Here is a 16,999-nt window from a genome sequence, read left to right on the forward strand (position 1 = left end):
GGTGACTCAGGTGATCCCTTTCTTGGGGTCAGACACATAGCTAAGAAAGGATTCACAAAAGCCAGCAACTCCGAATGGAATGGGACTTAGCCTGTCAGACAGCAGGCAATGCATGATGGAGCAGTCCTGTTGGGATGCAGCAAGACAAAAGAGACCATGAGGCGGGGAATGATCGTAGAGAGACTGAAAGAGGAGCTAACCATAGCCTTCCACACCACTGCTTTGGCCAGCAGGGTGTTGAGGGAAAAAGGGATGACATCAATTGCATGAGCCAGGTAACTCTTTTACATGTGCAGGCAGTGTTTTATACATGTATCTTCTAGGCTGAACTTCACAAGGGATGTAGGGAAGGAGGCCTGTATTGTTCATTCATAGGGGTGTCACTCTACATCCCTGAGTTTGGGAAGCCATGCACTATGCAGTAGTAGAAAGTTTTACAGCCCAGAGTAAATGGAGCTGAAAAACTGAAGGATGACTTGAGGAGGAATAGGCAAAGTGCGGCACGGATGCCCAAATACAGGACTTAAATGCTTCATACACCTATAACGTAACTAAGCCATCCTTAATCTATACCAGAGCCCTCAGTCCTTGCTTGGTTCAAGTCCTTGAACTGAACCCCTTGTCATCAAAAAGAACCCATGGCTCTCATCTCAGCTTTTACTGAGGGTGAGAGTTCAAGACAACCCAGAAACCTGGATTCTGTGCTTCTGGATTTTTACATTTCATGAAATAGGTTCCAATTGACAGTGTATAATAATGGGACTAGCTGCACAATAATTTTCAGAAAATATATATGGTGTGAGGGATACTTCTTTTTTCTCTGTGTAACACCATTTACAGTGGTCCTGTAGGGAACAGCACCTTGTCAACCTCTCTGGTTTTACTGGGTGGTAGCCGGGGATCATATCTTCTATAAGGTATCAGCAATGCTTCAATAAGTCCAGTGAATGTCTAACAGAGTAGCTGACCTTTTGGATGTGTTTCAAGGCTGATCTGCTCTGCTGTGTATTTGGTCTGGAGATTCAGAGTGGTTACCGGTGGTTTCGGAATTTAAAAAAAAATCTGTCTTTTGTGACCAAAAAACAAAGGGGGAGATAGGATGTTGCATAATCCTTCTGTTTCAGTCATTAGGTAGTTTTTATGGGGATATTTTAGGATATATGTTAAAGAAAAAATGTTGGGCATCATACATTTAAACGCAGAAAAAGTATATCTGTACAATGTGTAGGTTTTCACTGCTTTTGTCTTTACCTACCTTGTTATGCACATGACAATTGCAACTATAATGGCAATCTGTACAGCTCCAATTATTGCTGCAATAAGAACATGCGTAAGCTTTTGTCTACTTGGGACAACATAAAGAATACTAAAGTCTGTCTTTTCACAGTGCTGTCCAGTATATCCTGATTCACATCTGAAAAAAAAAAAAAAGGAATATTTCATAGAATCTGTAATTTGACAACAACTTAGTTATTTTGCAGATAAAACAAGAAAAGCAAGGTGACTCCAGCTGAGAAAGAGCTACTGAGAAGGTGGAGGTGTGGTAACAGCTTGGGTTAGGGAATGGTTTGGATTTCTATGGCACAAGAGACAGAGCAAATAGATATGCTCTGCTTAGGTTAAGGTTACTGGTGGCCCTCTGAAAAGACACTAGTGTGGTGAAGGCCTTGAATTGCCAAAAGAAATAGGTGGAGTCATTATTATATTGGTGCAATATTTATGAAGAATTAAGCAACTGGGTGAAAAAAGCAGACAAGGCTAAATGAAACACAAAGAAGCATGCTAAAGAAACAGAGTAAATACACTCATTCAGCTCCAAGGCCAATAAGGAAGAGAAATTACAAAGATGAAGAGAAACCTTGAAATATGGGGAGAAAGGAAGATCCATTTTCAAAATGCAGCTTACAAAAGTGGAATCTTGCAAAAGCCTATAGGGTAAAACCAGCTCCAAACCCCCTCCTGCCTTGTCACCAAGACAAAATTTGATGGAGATCGTGTTAGAAAACCAAATGGCTCACAACTGTTCAAGTGAGGGTTCATGGAAGAATCAAAAAACATTGGCCAGGGGTGGGGGAAAAATGGCTGGAGACAGAAGAGAAGCATCTGTTCCAAAGGGTACCTTGCCTGAGCAAGCAGCAGTTAGCTCAATGAGAAACTCAGCAGAGGCTGTTCCTGATCAATGACAGTTCAGGCAGTGCTCTGGAGGAATTCGTGTCCCAAGGCAAAAGAGAATGAAGCATAGCAAGAAAAGGCAAGAGCCACCCAAGACACTGAGCTGAAGTCTGTGGAATCAAAGGTCATCACTTACAACCCTGAGCAAATTCCTTGTACACCTGTCCTTTAGAAGTGACTGATGTGAATGTGTCTTTATGGACAACTGAATCATACTGTTGGCCTCCAGCTCTATAGTAGAAAGAAATACTCACATGCAGGCAGAAAAATAATTCTTTTGTAAACTGGATCTGACAAGCCCGAATGCAACACAAAATCAGACTCATCCATTGAAAAGCTTTGTGCTAGGGTAGGATTTAATTCTGTTTGGAGTAACAAAATCATTACACCAAAGACCTTTCTACAACTGCTAATGCAACTCCTAATCCCCCTCTGCATGCAGGGATAATAGTCGGGGTTTACATGTTCCTAATCTTGTGACTCTACTTTCTCCAGCCATGACCTGCTGTGTAAGGAGTTTTGGTTCAGGCATGAACCAAGTTCCAGTAAGAGTTGTTAAAGAAAAACTGTCATATACTGTAGGTATGCTCAGTGGTAGATAAGGAAGGAATAAAGAGAATTCTGTATAAGCATACCAGAAAAATGAGGACAGGGAACATGTTGGTAATCATGCAAAAAGAAACAAAAAGGAAGCGTTCTCCTTGTTAGTCAAGAGGACTGAATTCTTTTTGTTACTTTGCTCTTGTTTTCATTAAAGAAGGTAACAGTTGAAGTGTTATCAATGTGAGAGTTGCTTTAATGCAGAGGAGGCAAAACAAAGCCTTCAGCAACAGCCAAAACAGTAGTGTGTACAAACAATTCAAAGATGCTTCCTCAGAAACACTGAAGTGACAAGAAATTATTTCTGAGAAACCGTGGATGGAGATTCAGGTAAGATGAAGTACTAGCTACCTCAAACTAGTAGAACAGATTTAAAAGCATTCTGCTGCATTAATACATAAAAAGACAATATAGTATTAGCATAATAGCAAGATCAATAGAGGTCAGGAAGGATTTATCAAAATAAGCCGATCAGTCAATTAATTGAGTTAGCATAAAGAAGTTTAGATTTCTTTGTAAGGGGTTGAATTGTGCCTCCTTGATGCAGCCTGCCATAAGGACAAGGGTAGCAGGAGACAGACCAGATCCCACCTGTGCAAAGGCCACTAAACACAATGCTATGCAGTTGGCTAATACAAAACATTTCTCCCACCTGCCTGCTGGCAGTCCTGTACAATAAGCAAGGACATTCATTGCCCCCAGTGAAAGCAAAAATCAGAATTTGCTCTCTGCAGGTATTTTCTGCAGTTTTATAGGTCATCTGATACCCCACATATATCACTACCAGTAAATGAGGACCAAATTAAACAATGTATATGCTAGATGTGTACGAGAATGGAAAGCATTTGAAAATAACAATTTGCCCCCAGCATTCAGCATTACATTTTCCTTGCCAGAGAAGGAGAGAATTTTTTTCTTTGATAGAAGTACTATGGTGGATTGATGTCTCATATAAACCATTTGTTTCCTTAATAACTTTACTCCAGTAGGAAACATGCATAACGCATGACACCATCAGTATATTAATAGGCAAGAAAAATCCAAAGGAGATCTGATACTCAGGGTTAAGAACTGATAGTCACAAATTCTTGACTGGAACCACGTGAGGTTTGGTGTGCTAGGTCCAGTGCTGAGATACAATTCGGGCTGTTTAAATACATAGCTGAAAGTAGTAATATTACAAGTAACTATAAAATAGAATTTAAAGGGATGGGGCATTAATTAAGTTCATCAAAACACTGCCTGTCAGTAATTCTAGAGTAATAATAATTATATAAATGACTGAATATACATTGATTCATAAATTAATTAATTACTATGAGATTACCACGTTCCAGAAAAAAATTCAGACGAATTAAAAATCTATTAATTCAGAAAGGAATGTTTTCCTTGAAATACCTCTACTTCACATATTTTGGGGACAAATGCATCATAAACTGTGTTAAATACAGCTCTAGATCAAAGGAGTACTGTAATCAGATAGCGCTGCCTAATGCCCATCAAGATGATGTGGGGGATACACACAGCTTCCCAAGAGAAGCAAAGCCACGTTGAGTTCTCTTGATTCCAGTCGAAGAGAAAAACAAAACAGTCCTATTGGAAAGATGAAAATAAACAAGAAAGGGTCTTGCATGGGAAAAGAAATAATATAAGCTTTCAAATGCTTGACAACCGTACTGTCTCTGCCTTTTGGGCTTCCTGCTCTCTGATCAGTCTGGAAACCCTTAAATCTTGTCAGTACAAAAAACCCTTAAATATCATCGATCAATAATGATCAAGGGAGAAAATGTGAAAGTATCCAATGGTTTTACAGTTGAAGTTTCAAAAGCAAAGGAAAGCAAAGAGTTATAGCATCTTCAGCCACATTAATCTGAAGGTACAAGCTTCCAAGATAAAAGTTCAGGAGTGAAACCTTCTAATAAGTAGGGCACTGCATCTTATTACGAAGAACTGGCCTTTTTCTATAACCAACTTAAAAGTAAATTTTATTTTTGGAGGAAAACAAAGATACAGAATTTAATTGGTGAAATCTAAAGGAAAAATTTATTTGGGAGCTAAGGAACATTCAGATATCCTGGGAAACACTGAGTGGCTTAATACTGAGTGTATCGAGCTGCTAGGTCATACTATAGATAAAAAGTGTGGGCTAAAGAATATTTTACAATTTTATATTCTCTAGGTAAAGGCTATTATTGTGACAAAGGGTAATAAATGTTAAAAATAAGATATTGATACTCTAGAGAGAGCTTATGACAGGAGCAATAAAATGTACAGATAGTATAAGAAGAGAGGTCAACAGTGAAAGCAGAGTCTTACAGAGAAGCAATGCAAGGCAAAGGCTTTTTAATATTTGCTTTGTTTTGTTTGCTTTGGGTTTTTTCTCTAGACAGGATTTATCAGCTGCAAATAAGAAGACAACACCAAGGCTACATTCCTCAGGAGGATTCAGCTTCTGATTTACCTGACTCACTGAGCCTCTCCTCTGAGCACTATCTCTCTCATGACTGGAGCAGCTGAGTGCTGCCACAGCACAGGGATACGGCCCCTGTGCCACTGCTTAGATAACTACAAAGTGATACATCCTGTAATTATGTCTAGAGAGCATTTTCATTAAGCTTTACAGCAATTTCAATCACATTTTGGAAGCATGCAGGACTTACCGGCAGGAAGCCTTCTGAGTGGAATAAATGAATTCACATTTTCCATGTATACAGTAACCATTGAAGCTTTCTGAACAAGGTATATGATTTCCAATGTAAATGTCTTCTCTTTGATCACTGGCATCTTGAAAAGAAATACAGATAAACAATTATACATGGCTGTATTATACTAATTAAAAACTCTCAACCAAGAATACCGTATCCTTAAAAACTTGCAGTGAATAAAGGAATACAGAAAAATGAAGCAGAGGCTTAAGGGGGAAGTTTCAGAGGCACTTATAAAGATTTTCTAGAAATGATCCTCAGAGACATCTAAATTTGCTTCTTACATAAGGTTTCTCAAAAATCAGAAAAGTGTTCATGACAGAAAAAAGCCAAAGCAGGAAGATCAGCAGAAGCTTCATCAGTGGCACTGGGCCAAAGTGCTAATACAAAGATATAAAGAGCTCTCTCTCATGTGTAAATAGAGGAAAAAGTCGCCTCCTAAAAGCGTTAGAAAGAAGAAGATGAACCACATTTTATGATTACTGGATAGAAAACCACTTGATAAAGCCCAGATTTGACTGGTACCACTGGTCATTAAAGCTGAAATCAAACACACTTCAATAGCAGTTTTCCTCAGAGAAACATTTTTATGGGGAGAGAAATCAAAAATATCGAAATGTGCTTAAAATACCTATTCCTTTGGGAAGTGTGCTGTTTTTGGCTGGGATGGAGTTAACTTCCTTCATAGCAGCTCATACAGTGCTGTGGTTTAGATTTTTGGATGAAATAGTACTGGTAACACACTACTGTTTTGGTTGTTGCTGAAGGGTGCTCTGCCTCTCCTCTCAGCAAGGAGGTTGGGGCTGGGCAAGAGCCTGGGCGAGGACACAGCCAGGACAGCTGGCCCCAACTGACCAAAGAGATATTCCATACCATATGACATCATGCTCAGCAATAAAAATTATGGTTTTGGTATCAGTGGCAGCTGCTCAGAGACTGGCTGGTCTTCAGTCTCCTGGTTGGACATTTTGCATTGCTTGGGGTTTTTTCCTTTTTTTTCCCTTTCACTTCTTAAAGTTCCTTTATCTTGACCAATGAGTTTTCCTCATGTTTGCTTTTCTGATTCCCTCCTCCATCGTCCTGGGGGAAGCTGGAATAGAGCAAGTAGCTGGCAGGAACTTAGTTGCTGTCCAGGTCAGCCCAGCACAGGAAAGCAGCCCCTTCTGCCTCAACATCTTTCATGCTTCTGTCATGTTAACAAAACTATCCAAATCTGTGTTCATTTACAAGCATATTTCCCCTAAAAATTTTTCTGTAAAAAAGTCCTAAACACAGAAGTTGTATTTCATAATTAACTCCTCTAAAAAGCAGGGATCTTAAGATATGAGCATAATTATGGAATTACGCTAATTTTCATGTCAATAGACTATAGCATCACAAATAAAAGACTATAATGAACTGTGGGTGCAGAGCAAAAGGGACTGTGAAGAAGAGATCTTTTATACAATTGCAGATATTTGAAAAAACACCAGCAAGAAAGAGAATGTATCTATACAAGACAAAAAAAAAAAAAAAAGGCATGCTGTTGTGTTAAGGTTTTTCCTGACCATTTCTGGAATGTTTCTTAATTTGTTTCAGGACAAAAAATCCCAACCATCTATTAGAGGTTTTAGATATAAGGAAGTCTGTTGATCCAAGCTACATTTTGAAGATACAGAAGACTTGATACAAGGGAAGAATGTTGCTTAATACTGACAAGATGTCCACTAATGCTCTGATGGAACAGACTATGTTCTGCCTGTCTAAGAGGAGAAAACTGGGTATGCCTCATCCCAAAACTATCATCTCCCTCCTCCTCCAAGCAGTTAATTACTGTCACATCTGGTCCCAATTAAAGGTTTGTAATAAGCTACAGATAATTATATTAGTCTGTTCATAGAGCTGTGCCATGTCTGGTTTTAATATATGTACTGACACAGAATGTGAGGCCCAGTGAAAGACTGAAAGGTGCATCCTCTGAAAGGTGGCCAGGTAGCCACAGTCACACAAGTCAGAGGTAAAACTTTTATTAAGCAAAGAGATGTTGTTAAATGCAGGAGGTCATTCCTAGTGTAAAACAGGTATTTACCCTCCTATTGACAGGAATCTGTTTCTAATCTGAGAGACCTGCTAGACTGCTTCAGGACTTCAAAGTGAAAGATTTAACTGGTGTAGGAGCCTTGAAAGCATGACTGGATATAGGAGTTCAAATATTTCACCAGAAGAATGAGTCACGCATAAAAACTGAAATCCTGATGCTCATCTTGTTACAACAAAACCAGCAAGCCAGCTGAATCTGGGAGGAGAGACCTTTCTGATGTAACTTTAGGTAGCCACTTGCACTGCGGGAGAAGGAGACTGCCAGGATTCTAGAGACTAAAAGGCATTATATATTCAGACAACAGGGTTTAACAAAAATAACTCACAGGGATTGAAAGCAAAAGCAAATAGACAGAAATGTGGACTGTTCTCTTATCCTGGAAGAAAAAATGTCATTCAAAGACGTTCACTTCATGCTCTCACTATTTAAAATGACCTGACTACTGCATTAAAAAATTCAACACAGTTTATTTTCATGAAGCATACTCCCTCCATGCACATCATTTGCTGAATGTGAGACTGCACAAGCTATACACATTAATAATAATAATTATATACAGTGGTTTTCCCACTAACTAGATTTCAAGAGCAATTTATATGCAATGAATAAAAGGCTGTTACTTCTTTGGAATAGGAACCAAAAGTGGTGCCTTTTATACCTTCATAATGTAAGTGAAAATTGACATTAAATCATTCCAACTGGTACATCATATGCAGCGAAAATTTGTAAAAGAGAAAAATATATGAAGCTTTTTGACACTGAATGACTTTTCAAGAAGAACATAAGAAATGTTGAAAGCCATGGTGTGGTGGCTTTACTCAGCGAGGCCATGGGAGTGCAAAACAAGTATAATGACAGAAAAAACTAAAGACCAGAGCTAACAGAGAAGGTACCAACCCCTCGCAACAAAACGTTGCATTAAGACCAGTGTTGAGGAGAAAGAACAGTGAGTGATTTTCATTAGTGATTCCTTCCTGTGCAGAATGGAAGCACCCATTTGCAGACTGGAAGCACCCATTTTCAGGGAAGTTTGCTGCCTTCCTGGGGCCTGAATTAGGGATGTCACCACAAGACTGAAGAAGTTATTACAACCTTCAGACTGCTACCCATTCCTGCTCTTTCATGTGTCTACTGATGTAGCAATGAAAAGTCTGAGGTCAATCAAATGAGATTTCAGAAGCCTTGGGTACAATGCTAAAAAAATTTAGGAGCATAATGTTTCATCTCAATCCTCCCAATAATGTGGGGAGACTTAAAAGAAAAAGGTGAGTACAGAATATCAACACCTGGCTCTGGGACTAGTGTTTCCACCAAAACTTTGGGATTTTAAATCATGGAAGACACTGTGAAACACAAGGTATGCTGGGGCCTGATGGGACCCACCTGTCCTGAAGGGCAAAACGCCTTTTTGGGCATAAGATGGCGGGACTGATGAAGAGGCCTTTAAACTAAAATTAATGGGGGAATAGGATACCAGTAGAATTGCAGTAGGTAAGACATGGGTTGGCATGGTATCACCTGAGGGTGGCAAGTGCTAGTGGGAACACTTGCACTGCTCCTGGGAGCACAGAGAGCTCAGGAGCATATCTGAAATGCTTGTACACCAACACACATAGCACGAAAAACAAACAAGGTGAACTGGAAGCACTGGTAAGAGCACAGAGCTATGATATAATTGGTATTTACATGACTTGGTAAATGAGTCCCGCAATTGGAGTGCTGGGATAGAGGGCTACAGGCTGTTCAGGAGGGACAGGCAGGGCAGAGAAGTTGGAGGTGTCATGCTATATGGAAGGGAAAAATTTGATTGTACAGCACTTAGGATTAGTGCTCATGTGGTTGAGAGCCTCTGGGTGAGGGTTAGAGGGATTGAAAACAAGGAGATGTGGTAGTGGATGCCTACTACTGAGTGCTCAGCTAGGATGTAAGTTATTCTATAAGCAATTATGAGAAATTTCTGGATTGGTATCCCTTCTCCTTACGGGATATTTTTAACTTCCCTGACATCATCTGGGAACATAATACTGCTGTGGTGAACTGGTCTTGGAAATTCTTGATGTTTGTAGAGATAATAACTTCTTGTCACAGGTACTCAGTCAGCCAAGCCCTCTTAGGCTTGCTATTTGTGAACAGAGGACTCACAGGAGATGTAATCATAGGTGTTTGTCTTGGCCATAGTGATCATGAAATGGTTGAGTTAAATGGTTGAGTTTTCAGCATAATGAGAAAAAAGGACAGCAGGGTTGCTACCCTGGAGCTCAGGATAAAAAATTTAAGCTATTCATAGGACTATTTAGCCAAGTACCCTGGCAATCTCCTTTTGAGGGCTTAGGGTTCCACGAGTGCTGGTCAATTTTTAAGAACCACCATTTAGAAGCACAGGAGCAGACAATTCCATTTTGTTATAAGTCAAGCAACTGGGGCAGAAGACCAGCTTGAGTGAACAGGGAATTCTTTGTGAAGCTCAAGAGGGAAGAGAATTTGTATGATCACTGGAAGTGAGATCAGGTCTTCACAGAAAGAGTACAGAGCTGTGGTTCGTATATGCAGGGACAAAACACAAAAGGACAAAGCTCATTTAGAGTTGAATCTGGCCAGTGTTGTGTAAGATAGCAAGAAGTGTGTTAATAGCGAGAGGAGGTCTAAAGAAAGCATTGGACTGATACTTGATGTGACTAATAGAGATGAAGACAAAGCTGAGACATTAAAGGTTATTAAAGGTAAGGTAAGGTTCATATAGGTGAAACATTTTCAACCAATGTGATTAAATGCGTATTAGTTTACTGAAAATATTTTAAAACAACCTAACAAATACAGAATCATCCATTTTTTTTCAGAAGTTAACTGAAGAGACAGGATCATGGGAGGGAGGCTTGTGTTATGTTATTTCATCAGGAATGTCACAGCTTGGTGTCTTCCAGTAAAGTCATTCTCACAGCACTTGGAGGGAGTCTAATCCTGTGGCCACTGTACAGGGTGGTGAGCAGTTGGTCATCTTAGAGGAATATAGCAGGTAAAACTTACAAATCATGCACATCTTTTTGCCAGCCTTGCAACATGCTGTAAGAAAGAAGCTGTTCACAGGTCTGTCTCAGTTACAGAAATCAAAGCTGTAAGGCAGACAAGAAGGGACTTGCATGCTCTGTTCTCTCATCTTGTGAAGCCATAACCAAATAGCACAAAGTTTGCACAGTACCTTTCACTTCTGGTCGATACTGCATGCCATCATCTTTCTTTCCAACTGCATTTGTGTCATCTGTTTCTAGGTGATAAATACATGCATGGTTAGCTATTAGGAAAGGCTGTTTTCCAGACCACTACATGTACATCATTGAGAAGTCACAATAATATTCAAAGAATTATTTTAAATTGCAGTAAAACTGGACACATTCCCACACTGTTCCTCCCATATAACCAGCTTGGTCAGTAAGCCTGGTGTCCAGACCAACACACGGTACACCTCAGGCTGTAGGTTTTGAACTAAAAACTTTTCTGCAGTATGGACCTAGGTTATTTTGGTGACAGTCTGTTTTGGTGTTGGAACGGTCCAAATTACAGATCTAGATGTAACTGGCCAAGGGATAGTGGAAAGCTGTTATTCCCAACAGAAAGTCCTAAATGCAAGCCCCCAAAACCGAAGAGTCACGTACATGATTAGCTACAAGGCAGTAGACAGAGGGTTTCAGTGGACCATTCCAGCACCGGAAAAGGAAATCATAGAATCACTTAGGTGGGAAAAGACCCTTAAGATTAATTGATCAATATTGGTGCAATTGGGACCCAACTCGATTCACCTTGGAAGCACACTGTACAACCCACAGGAGCAAGAGGGAACATTTCTCACACACCCATATTCCTTTTGCTTTCCTACTTCTTACCATGCCCTTGTGTAAGAACTGTTGGATAACGGCTTAGATTTTCCTAAGAGCTTTTCCTGTCTTTCCAGGTAACAACAGCCAAAGGTCATGTAAACACAGCACACATGTATGCAGTGTGGGAAACTCAAAACTACAGGTGGGCAGTTCATGGATAAGCGGATCAGTGACTTCTGGTCAAAAATGTAAAAGGGAAAGCTCTACCAAGCCCACCTATGTCAGAATTTACATTTCCAGAAAAACAAAATTAAGCCTACCTGAGCAGTGTCCGAGATGCCTGATGTCAATCTGCTCTTGCCTCAGACATGATGCTTCTCTAACAAAGCATGGATTGTTATAGGAACTTCCATCAGAAGCACATACAGGATTAAAACTGTATCCACTGCAGTCTATATTACATACACACCTGTTAATTGAAACATACGACAAAATAAAACTGACATCCAGCAAACAAAAATTAAGTCATGTTGAGTCCTGAGTAAACAGTAGCTCATACATCAATGCCAGGAGAGAAGAGTATGCTGCATGAGGATGCTGAAGAAGTCATTGATGTCTCAGGCTTCCAAGTAGAATGTACAAAATTATGAAGAGTGTGCTTTTTAATAATGTAATAATGTTTCTTGAAGTTTTACTACCATATCAATCTCATGGAATACAGCCAAAAATTGATAACACATTGCTAGGAAGATTTGCTGCATTAATACACCAGTTTGTAGTGTCTGTTCTCTTGTGTGAATAAAAACAGAAGAATATTCTGCTTTTTTTGGGGGTGTCAGGATACTTGAGAGGGAAAACAAAAAGGACTCCCATTTCTGTCAGGCAGTAAAAGGAGTTCTATTTCAGAGGCTGTAAAGACTCAATATGCTTGGTTAATTGTGTCATTTCAGCAAGACATTCATTCACACCTTTGAAAGTTAACAATGGGTCTATTATGATGTATTTAAGACAGGATTATACAATCTGAATTATTCCACGTCGCATCCATTGACACTTTGGTTGTTTTGAACAAAGCATTTTCCACATAATTTGCAACTAGGGATTGTAAAATGAAAATTGGAAAAATTAAAGACCTAGCATGTAGCTTATTCCTAACTACACAAATGTAGGACAGCCAAAGTCTCTGATAGGGCTATTACTTAGATGGTTATGGTTAGATAGCTTTGTAGGCCCCAGAAGAAGTCCTGAAATTCTACAAGCAAATGGCATAGAAAAACTTTCCAGCACCACACCCCTTGTTTGTTTTAGTCAATATTCTACTTTCTAACTGAACTTCTATTTTTAAATGAAAGTTTCTGTAGATGTTTCACATTGCTCCGCAATCTCCTTTCCACCTCTGGGCTGCAAAAAATAAGGAGTGTGTCTGCAAAATAAGGGGGAGGACAAGGTGGGCACCACGTCCAGCTCTCAGTCAAGCTCCTCCTGATGTTGTGAGTGTGAGAAGAGCCACTCTGCATCTCCTGAGAAGGTGGTAGTGGGCACAAGGTCCTCTCCTTGCCAGAAAGCTCTACACAGAGGGTACGTGGTCTGCCTGTCAAGAGGTGCCACAAGCTTCACCTTGATTTACTCTTGTAAGTCACAGGAAGGGGAAAAATGTGCAAGCTATCAACTTGTTAGTTTGTTGTTGTTTTTTCTTTTTTTTTCCACTGTTCCTGATAAAATTAAACTATTAGACAGATGTATGTATGCCTCAAGCCAGTAATGACTCTTGCAGCAGAACCCAATTCCATGCTGCAGAAACACTGAAGATGGCCAGGATACTTTTCCCTCTTCCTCTTTTCCCAAGAGCACCTTTTGTTGCTTAATTTAAATATGCTAATTTTGCCAGTAATATTTCATGTCTGTGAACTTCAGATTGTTGTTATACAAAAAAACACCTCTAGTGCAAACAGAGATTGCACCTACTGCGAGTGAAAAAATGCCTCAATAATGAGTCTCTACACATCTTAGGAACCTACCTCCAAGTATTAATGAAGCCTTTAAATATCAATATGATAATTTTTCTTACTAGAAGTGGTAATGGTTGTAAACCTTAGAACCAGGATGGAAATACTATTTTGTTTACAATGTATGTTCATATTCTCCCACATGATTTTAAGACTAATAGGGGGTTTATTACGATTTACTAAAATACAAAAAATAGACTCATGGCTTAGCAGTTGTGCATGTTTATTGACACAAACTAGCAGAGAGCTAGTCCTAATTTGTATGACACTGGCTATGTGGTTACAGATACCCTCACTCAGCCTCAGCACTCCGGCAGCATCACTGCCTGTGAGCACCCATTCTTGTCACATCTGAGCACATTTGCATATGTATCTCCAGATTAGTTCCACCTGTATTTCTATGACCAAACGGATCTAAATCTGTCTGCAGTCACCATCCAAGGTCTGTAGCATCCTAATTATGGTTGGGTTTTGTCATTCCTGGTGACAAATAAGGTGTGTTTTGAAAATATTTTTTTCTTCCTCACGGTGACATCACAGGCTAGCGTTGAAACTGTTTGGAAACCGCTTAAGTTTCCATGCTTTGCTGTGTTTAGATTTAACATCTAATGTTAAATGCTTACTTTCTTACAACTGCCAAGTGCTTGTTTTAGGGGTAGTTGTGAATTTCTGACCCTGGTTTTCTGATAAAGACTCTCAGTCTTAGCTCTAACCATCTCTTTAATGTACAAAAATTTCAAATTATCTGCCTAGTGCCATTAGCTACTTCTTCACCTGCCACCATAATGCCAAATGGTACATCCAGCCTTCCCAGGTCATTTAGTTACTGGTTACTCGACAGAACTGCCTCACATGCAAAAGCAGGTGGTTCAGGTACACTGTGGGGTAATGAAGAGTTGAACTGGACTGATGTACTTTAAAAAACCTGAAACTATTATTCCAACATAAAACCCTGAAGCCTTTCAGAGGGCTGAAAGGGAACAAGTTAAGGTGAGGACATGTCCTGGGCGTGATACTCTGAAGGGAGAAGCACCTGCACAGATGCTGTAGGACGGCAGACAGGGAGCCAGCAGCACATGTTAGAAACCTGCACTTCTCAGAGGTCTGTGCAGGGTGCAATGAAGTTGTCCTTGCTTTTAGACAGTTTCCACAAGATCAAACATACAGTCAAGACTGCAGGAAGTGTCAAACTTGAGATGGGAGCAGTGACATATGGGGAGTGCTGCTCTTGACAGAAAACATGAAAAGAATGTTGTTTTTAACTGCTCAGTGTTTGTGAAGGAAGGTAAAACTGTGGGAGAGCAAGTTGCTGCTCTGATGCTGAACATCAAACACATTGAAACCCGAGCCTGAGTTCCTGTGAGAGGACAGGACCACCACAGATTGAAGCAAAATATCACTCAGGAAAGTACTGGAAGATCCACAAACAAACCTGCTATGAAATACTGAAAATATGTTACATCTGAAGTCAGAGAGCTACAGAGGGCAGACAATAGCTTGATCCTGAGACGACAGAAAATCCAACAGCCTGAGGGGAGCCAACTCCCCCCACTAGCCAGTTTGAGAACTAAAGCCAAGTAGACATTAAAGCTCAAGGCTACCAAGCAGAGTCCACAGGGTTGAACCATCTCAAAGACCATAAAAACAGTACACAAAGTATGTGATAAGACATGGCAGACAGTGTTAATGAGCTAAAACTGGGGTCTTAAAGGGTCTGTCTTATCAGAGGCTTTTCCAGGCAGGATAACCTGTGTGAGGCACCATGGACTATGGGCCTTGTTTTTCTTCACAGTTAAGACTGAATCTGAACACAGAATTGCTGTCTCATATTGTAATCCATTCCCTGAAAGGTCTCTCTTATGGTGAGGAGAGAGAATGAAGAGAGCAGAGGAAAATGCAGAGAGCTGCTCATGAAAGGAGGGCAGGAAAAACCTGAGAAAGTGAAGCGGGAGCAGAGATATGTGGGAGGAGCACAAGAAGGGCATTCAGGAAGAGAGAGTGTGGACCTTAACTGTAAAATTCCTACAGTGAGGGGCACAAAACTGAACACAGGATTTGAGGTGTGGCATTGTCAGTGCAGAGCACAGAGGGACTGTTGGCCACGCTACTTCTGATACCAGCCAGGATGCCATTGGCCTTCTTGGTCACCTGGGCACTCTGCTGGCTCATGTTGAGCCAGCTGTCAGCCAGCATCCTCAGGTCCTTGTCTGCCAGGCAGATCGTACTATCTTCCATCCTAGTAGTATCATACTACCTTTCTCCTAGATATCAATTATTTATTACTGCTATTTGGAGTTCCTTCCAGGAACAACTGCCTGAAGTCCAGTAGTGGTGCAAGCATAAACTGTTATGTGAAGCTGATCTTCAGTTGCTAAAATTGAGGATAAGCAGAGAAAAGTCTACATAAAAAAACCCAACAACCAAAACACTCAAAACCCTACAATAAAAAGCTTCTCTGTTCTCCCAGTTGCTCTTTCAAAGTGCCAGCCTTCCCTCAGGCTTCCCAGAGGTGTTGCCTCATTGGGTAAAGCAATCATCACATCTCAAAACAAGTCAAGAGTATGGCAAAATCCTAGCCCTACTACTGATAATGGGTGTTTTGCCACCTTTGTTTGGAGCTGAGTGAGGACTCCACAGCTTGAGCCCCACTGCCGCTCTGCTGTTGGCTTTTGCATATGTTTGACAAACATGATCCTGCTTAGTCCTCCATGAAAATAAAGAAAAACTACCAACTGGTGCCTTCAGCACGATGTGTGGCTTTAAGCACAACCTTCAGAAGAAAAGAGTCACTTAAGGAAAAGTCACTTAACAGAATTGTGTACTAAGGACATCTTGAATGTGCTTGAGGAGTCCTTCAAATTTTTGCTGTAAAAGCCACATTGGAATAAAAGGAATGAGAGAACTACGGGAGGTGTTTTCCACTATAACCTTCCTACTGGTTTTAACTAAAAGGATTAAAACAGGGACTTAATTCTTAAAGTTGATGTCTTGCTGAAGGGGGTTGCTCCTTAGTGTCCTCAACAGACCTTTTCTCTCACTTAGCCCAGGAACGTCAACAGGATGTATTCAGATGCTTTCTTGATGTACTAGGGTATACAGAAAAAAACCTTAACTTTGGCACCTGCCATGAGAGAGCTGACACTCTAAGAAAAAAGGCAGCAGCTTGCTGTGAAAATGTGCTTTTTTAAGTTGCATGTGTATCACTCATTAACACCATTAGTTAAACAGAAAAGCATTTGAATGTCAGGAAAGTACAAAGTGATATAATTAAACCACACAAATTTTTAGATGGTTTTAATAAATAAGAAATGAAGATGTACAATTCATTTTTTAGAGGCTTCTAGGTGTAACAAAGAAAACGTGCTTAGTAAAGTGACAAGCTCAGGCTGTAAGAGCACTTGCTGCTATCAGTAAATTAATTAGATCCCCAGAGATCAGAACGCATTTCAAGGCTCCCTTTTGTTTTCAGGCTTCAAGGTGTATGTGGTCTGTTGGAAGTTCTGTGTGCTTAAAAACCATGGTAGGTTCAAAGAAAAGAGAGGGGAAAAAAAGGAAAGGAAAGCATTACAGATTTGTGGAGCAGGCTTGGCTACTGGGGAAGACGGCCAGTTCCAACCAACAGAT

The 16,999-nt window shown here is 40.2% G+C and overlaps 1 protein-coding gene across 2 annotated transcripts in view; it reads right to left on the reverse strand.

The window, feature by feature from the left end:
- The window catches only part of TMEFF1 (transmembrane protein with EGF like and two follistatin like domains 1), a 117,395-nt gene that overhangs the window by 1,664 nt on the left and 98,732 nt on the right, over window positions 1-16,999 (reverse strand). Inside the window, exons 6-9 of one of the 2 annotated variants that reach the window (XM_032677665.1) lie at window positions 11,690-11,838; window positions 10,754-10,813; window positions 5,433-5,556; window positions 1,256-1,414 (exon numbers count right to left, since the gene is read on the reverse strand). In XM_032677665.1, the coding sequence (XP_032533556.1) occupies window positions 1,256-1,414; window positions 5,433-5,556; window positions 10,754-10,813; window positions 11,690-11,838 (492 nt within the window). Of the gene's footprint in view, window positions 1-1,255; window positions 1,415-5,432; window positions 5,557-10,753; window positions 10,820-11,689; window positions 11,839-16,999 lie in introns of both variants that reach the window. The other variant, XM_032676991.1, reaches the window with a different exon arrangement.

This window comes from Chiroxiphia lanceolata, chromosome 1 (genome assembly GCF_009829145.1).
Source record: "Chiroxiphia lanceolata isolate bChiLan1 chromosome 1, bChiLan1.pri, whole genome shotgun sequence".
In the NCBI taxonomy this organism is placed as follows: Eukaryota; Metazoa; Chordata; class Aves; order Passeriformes; family Pipridae; genus Chiroxiphia; species Chiroxiphia lanceolata.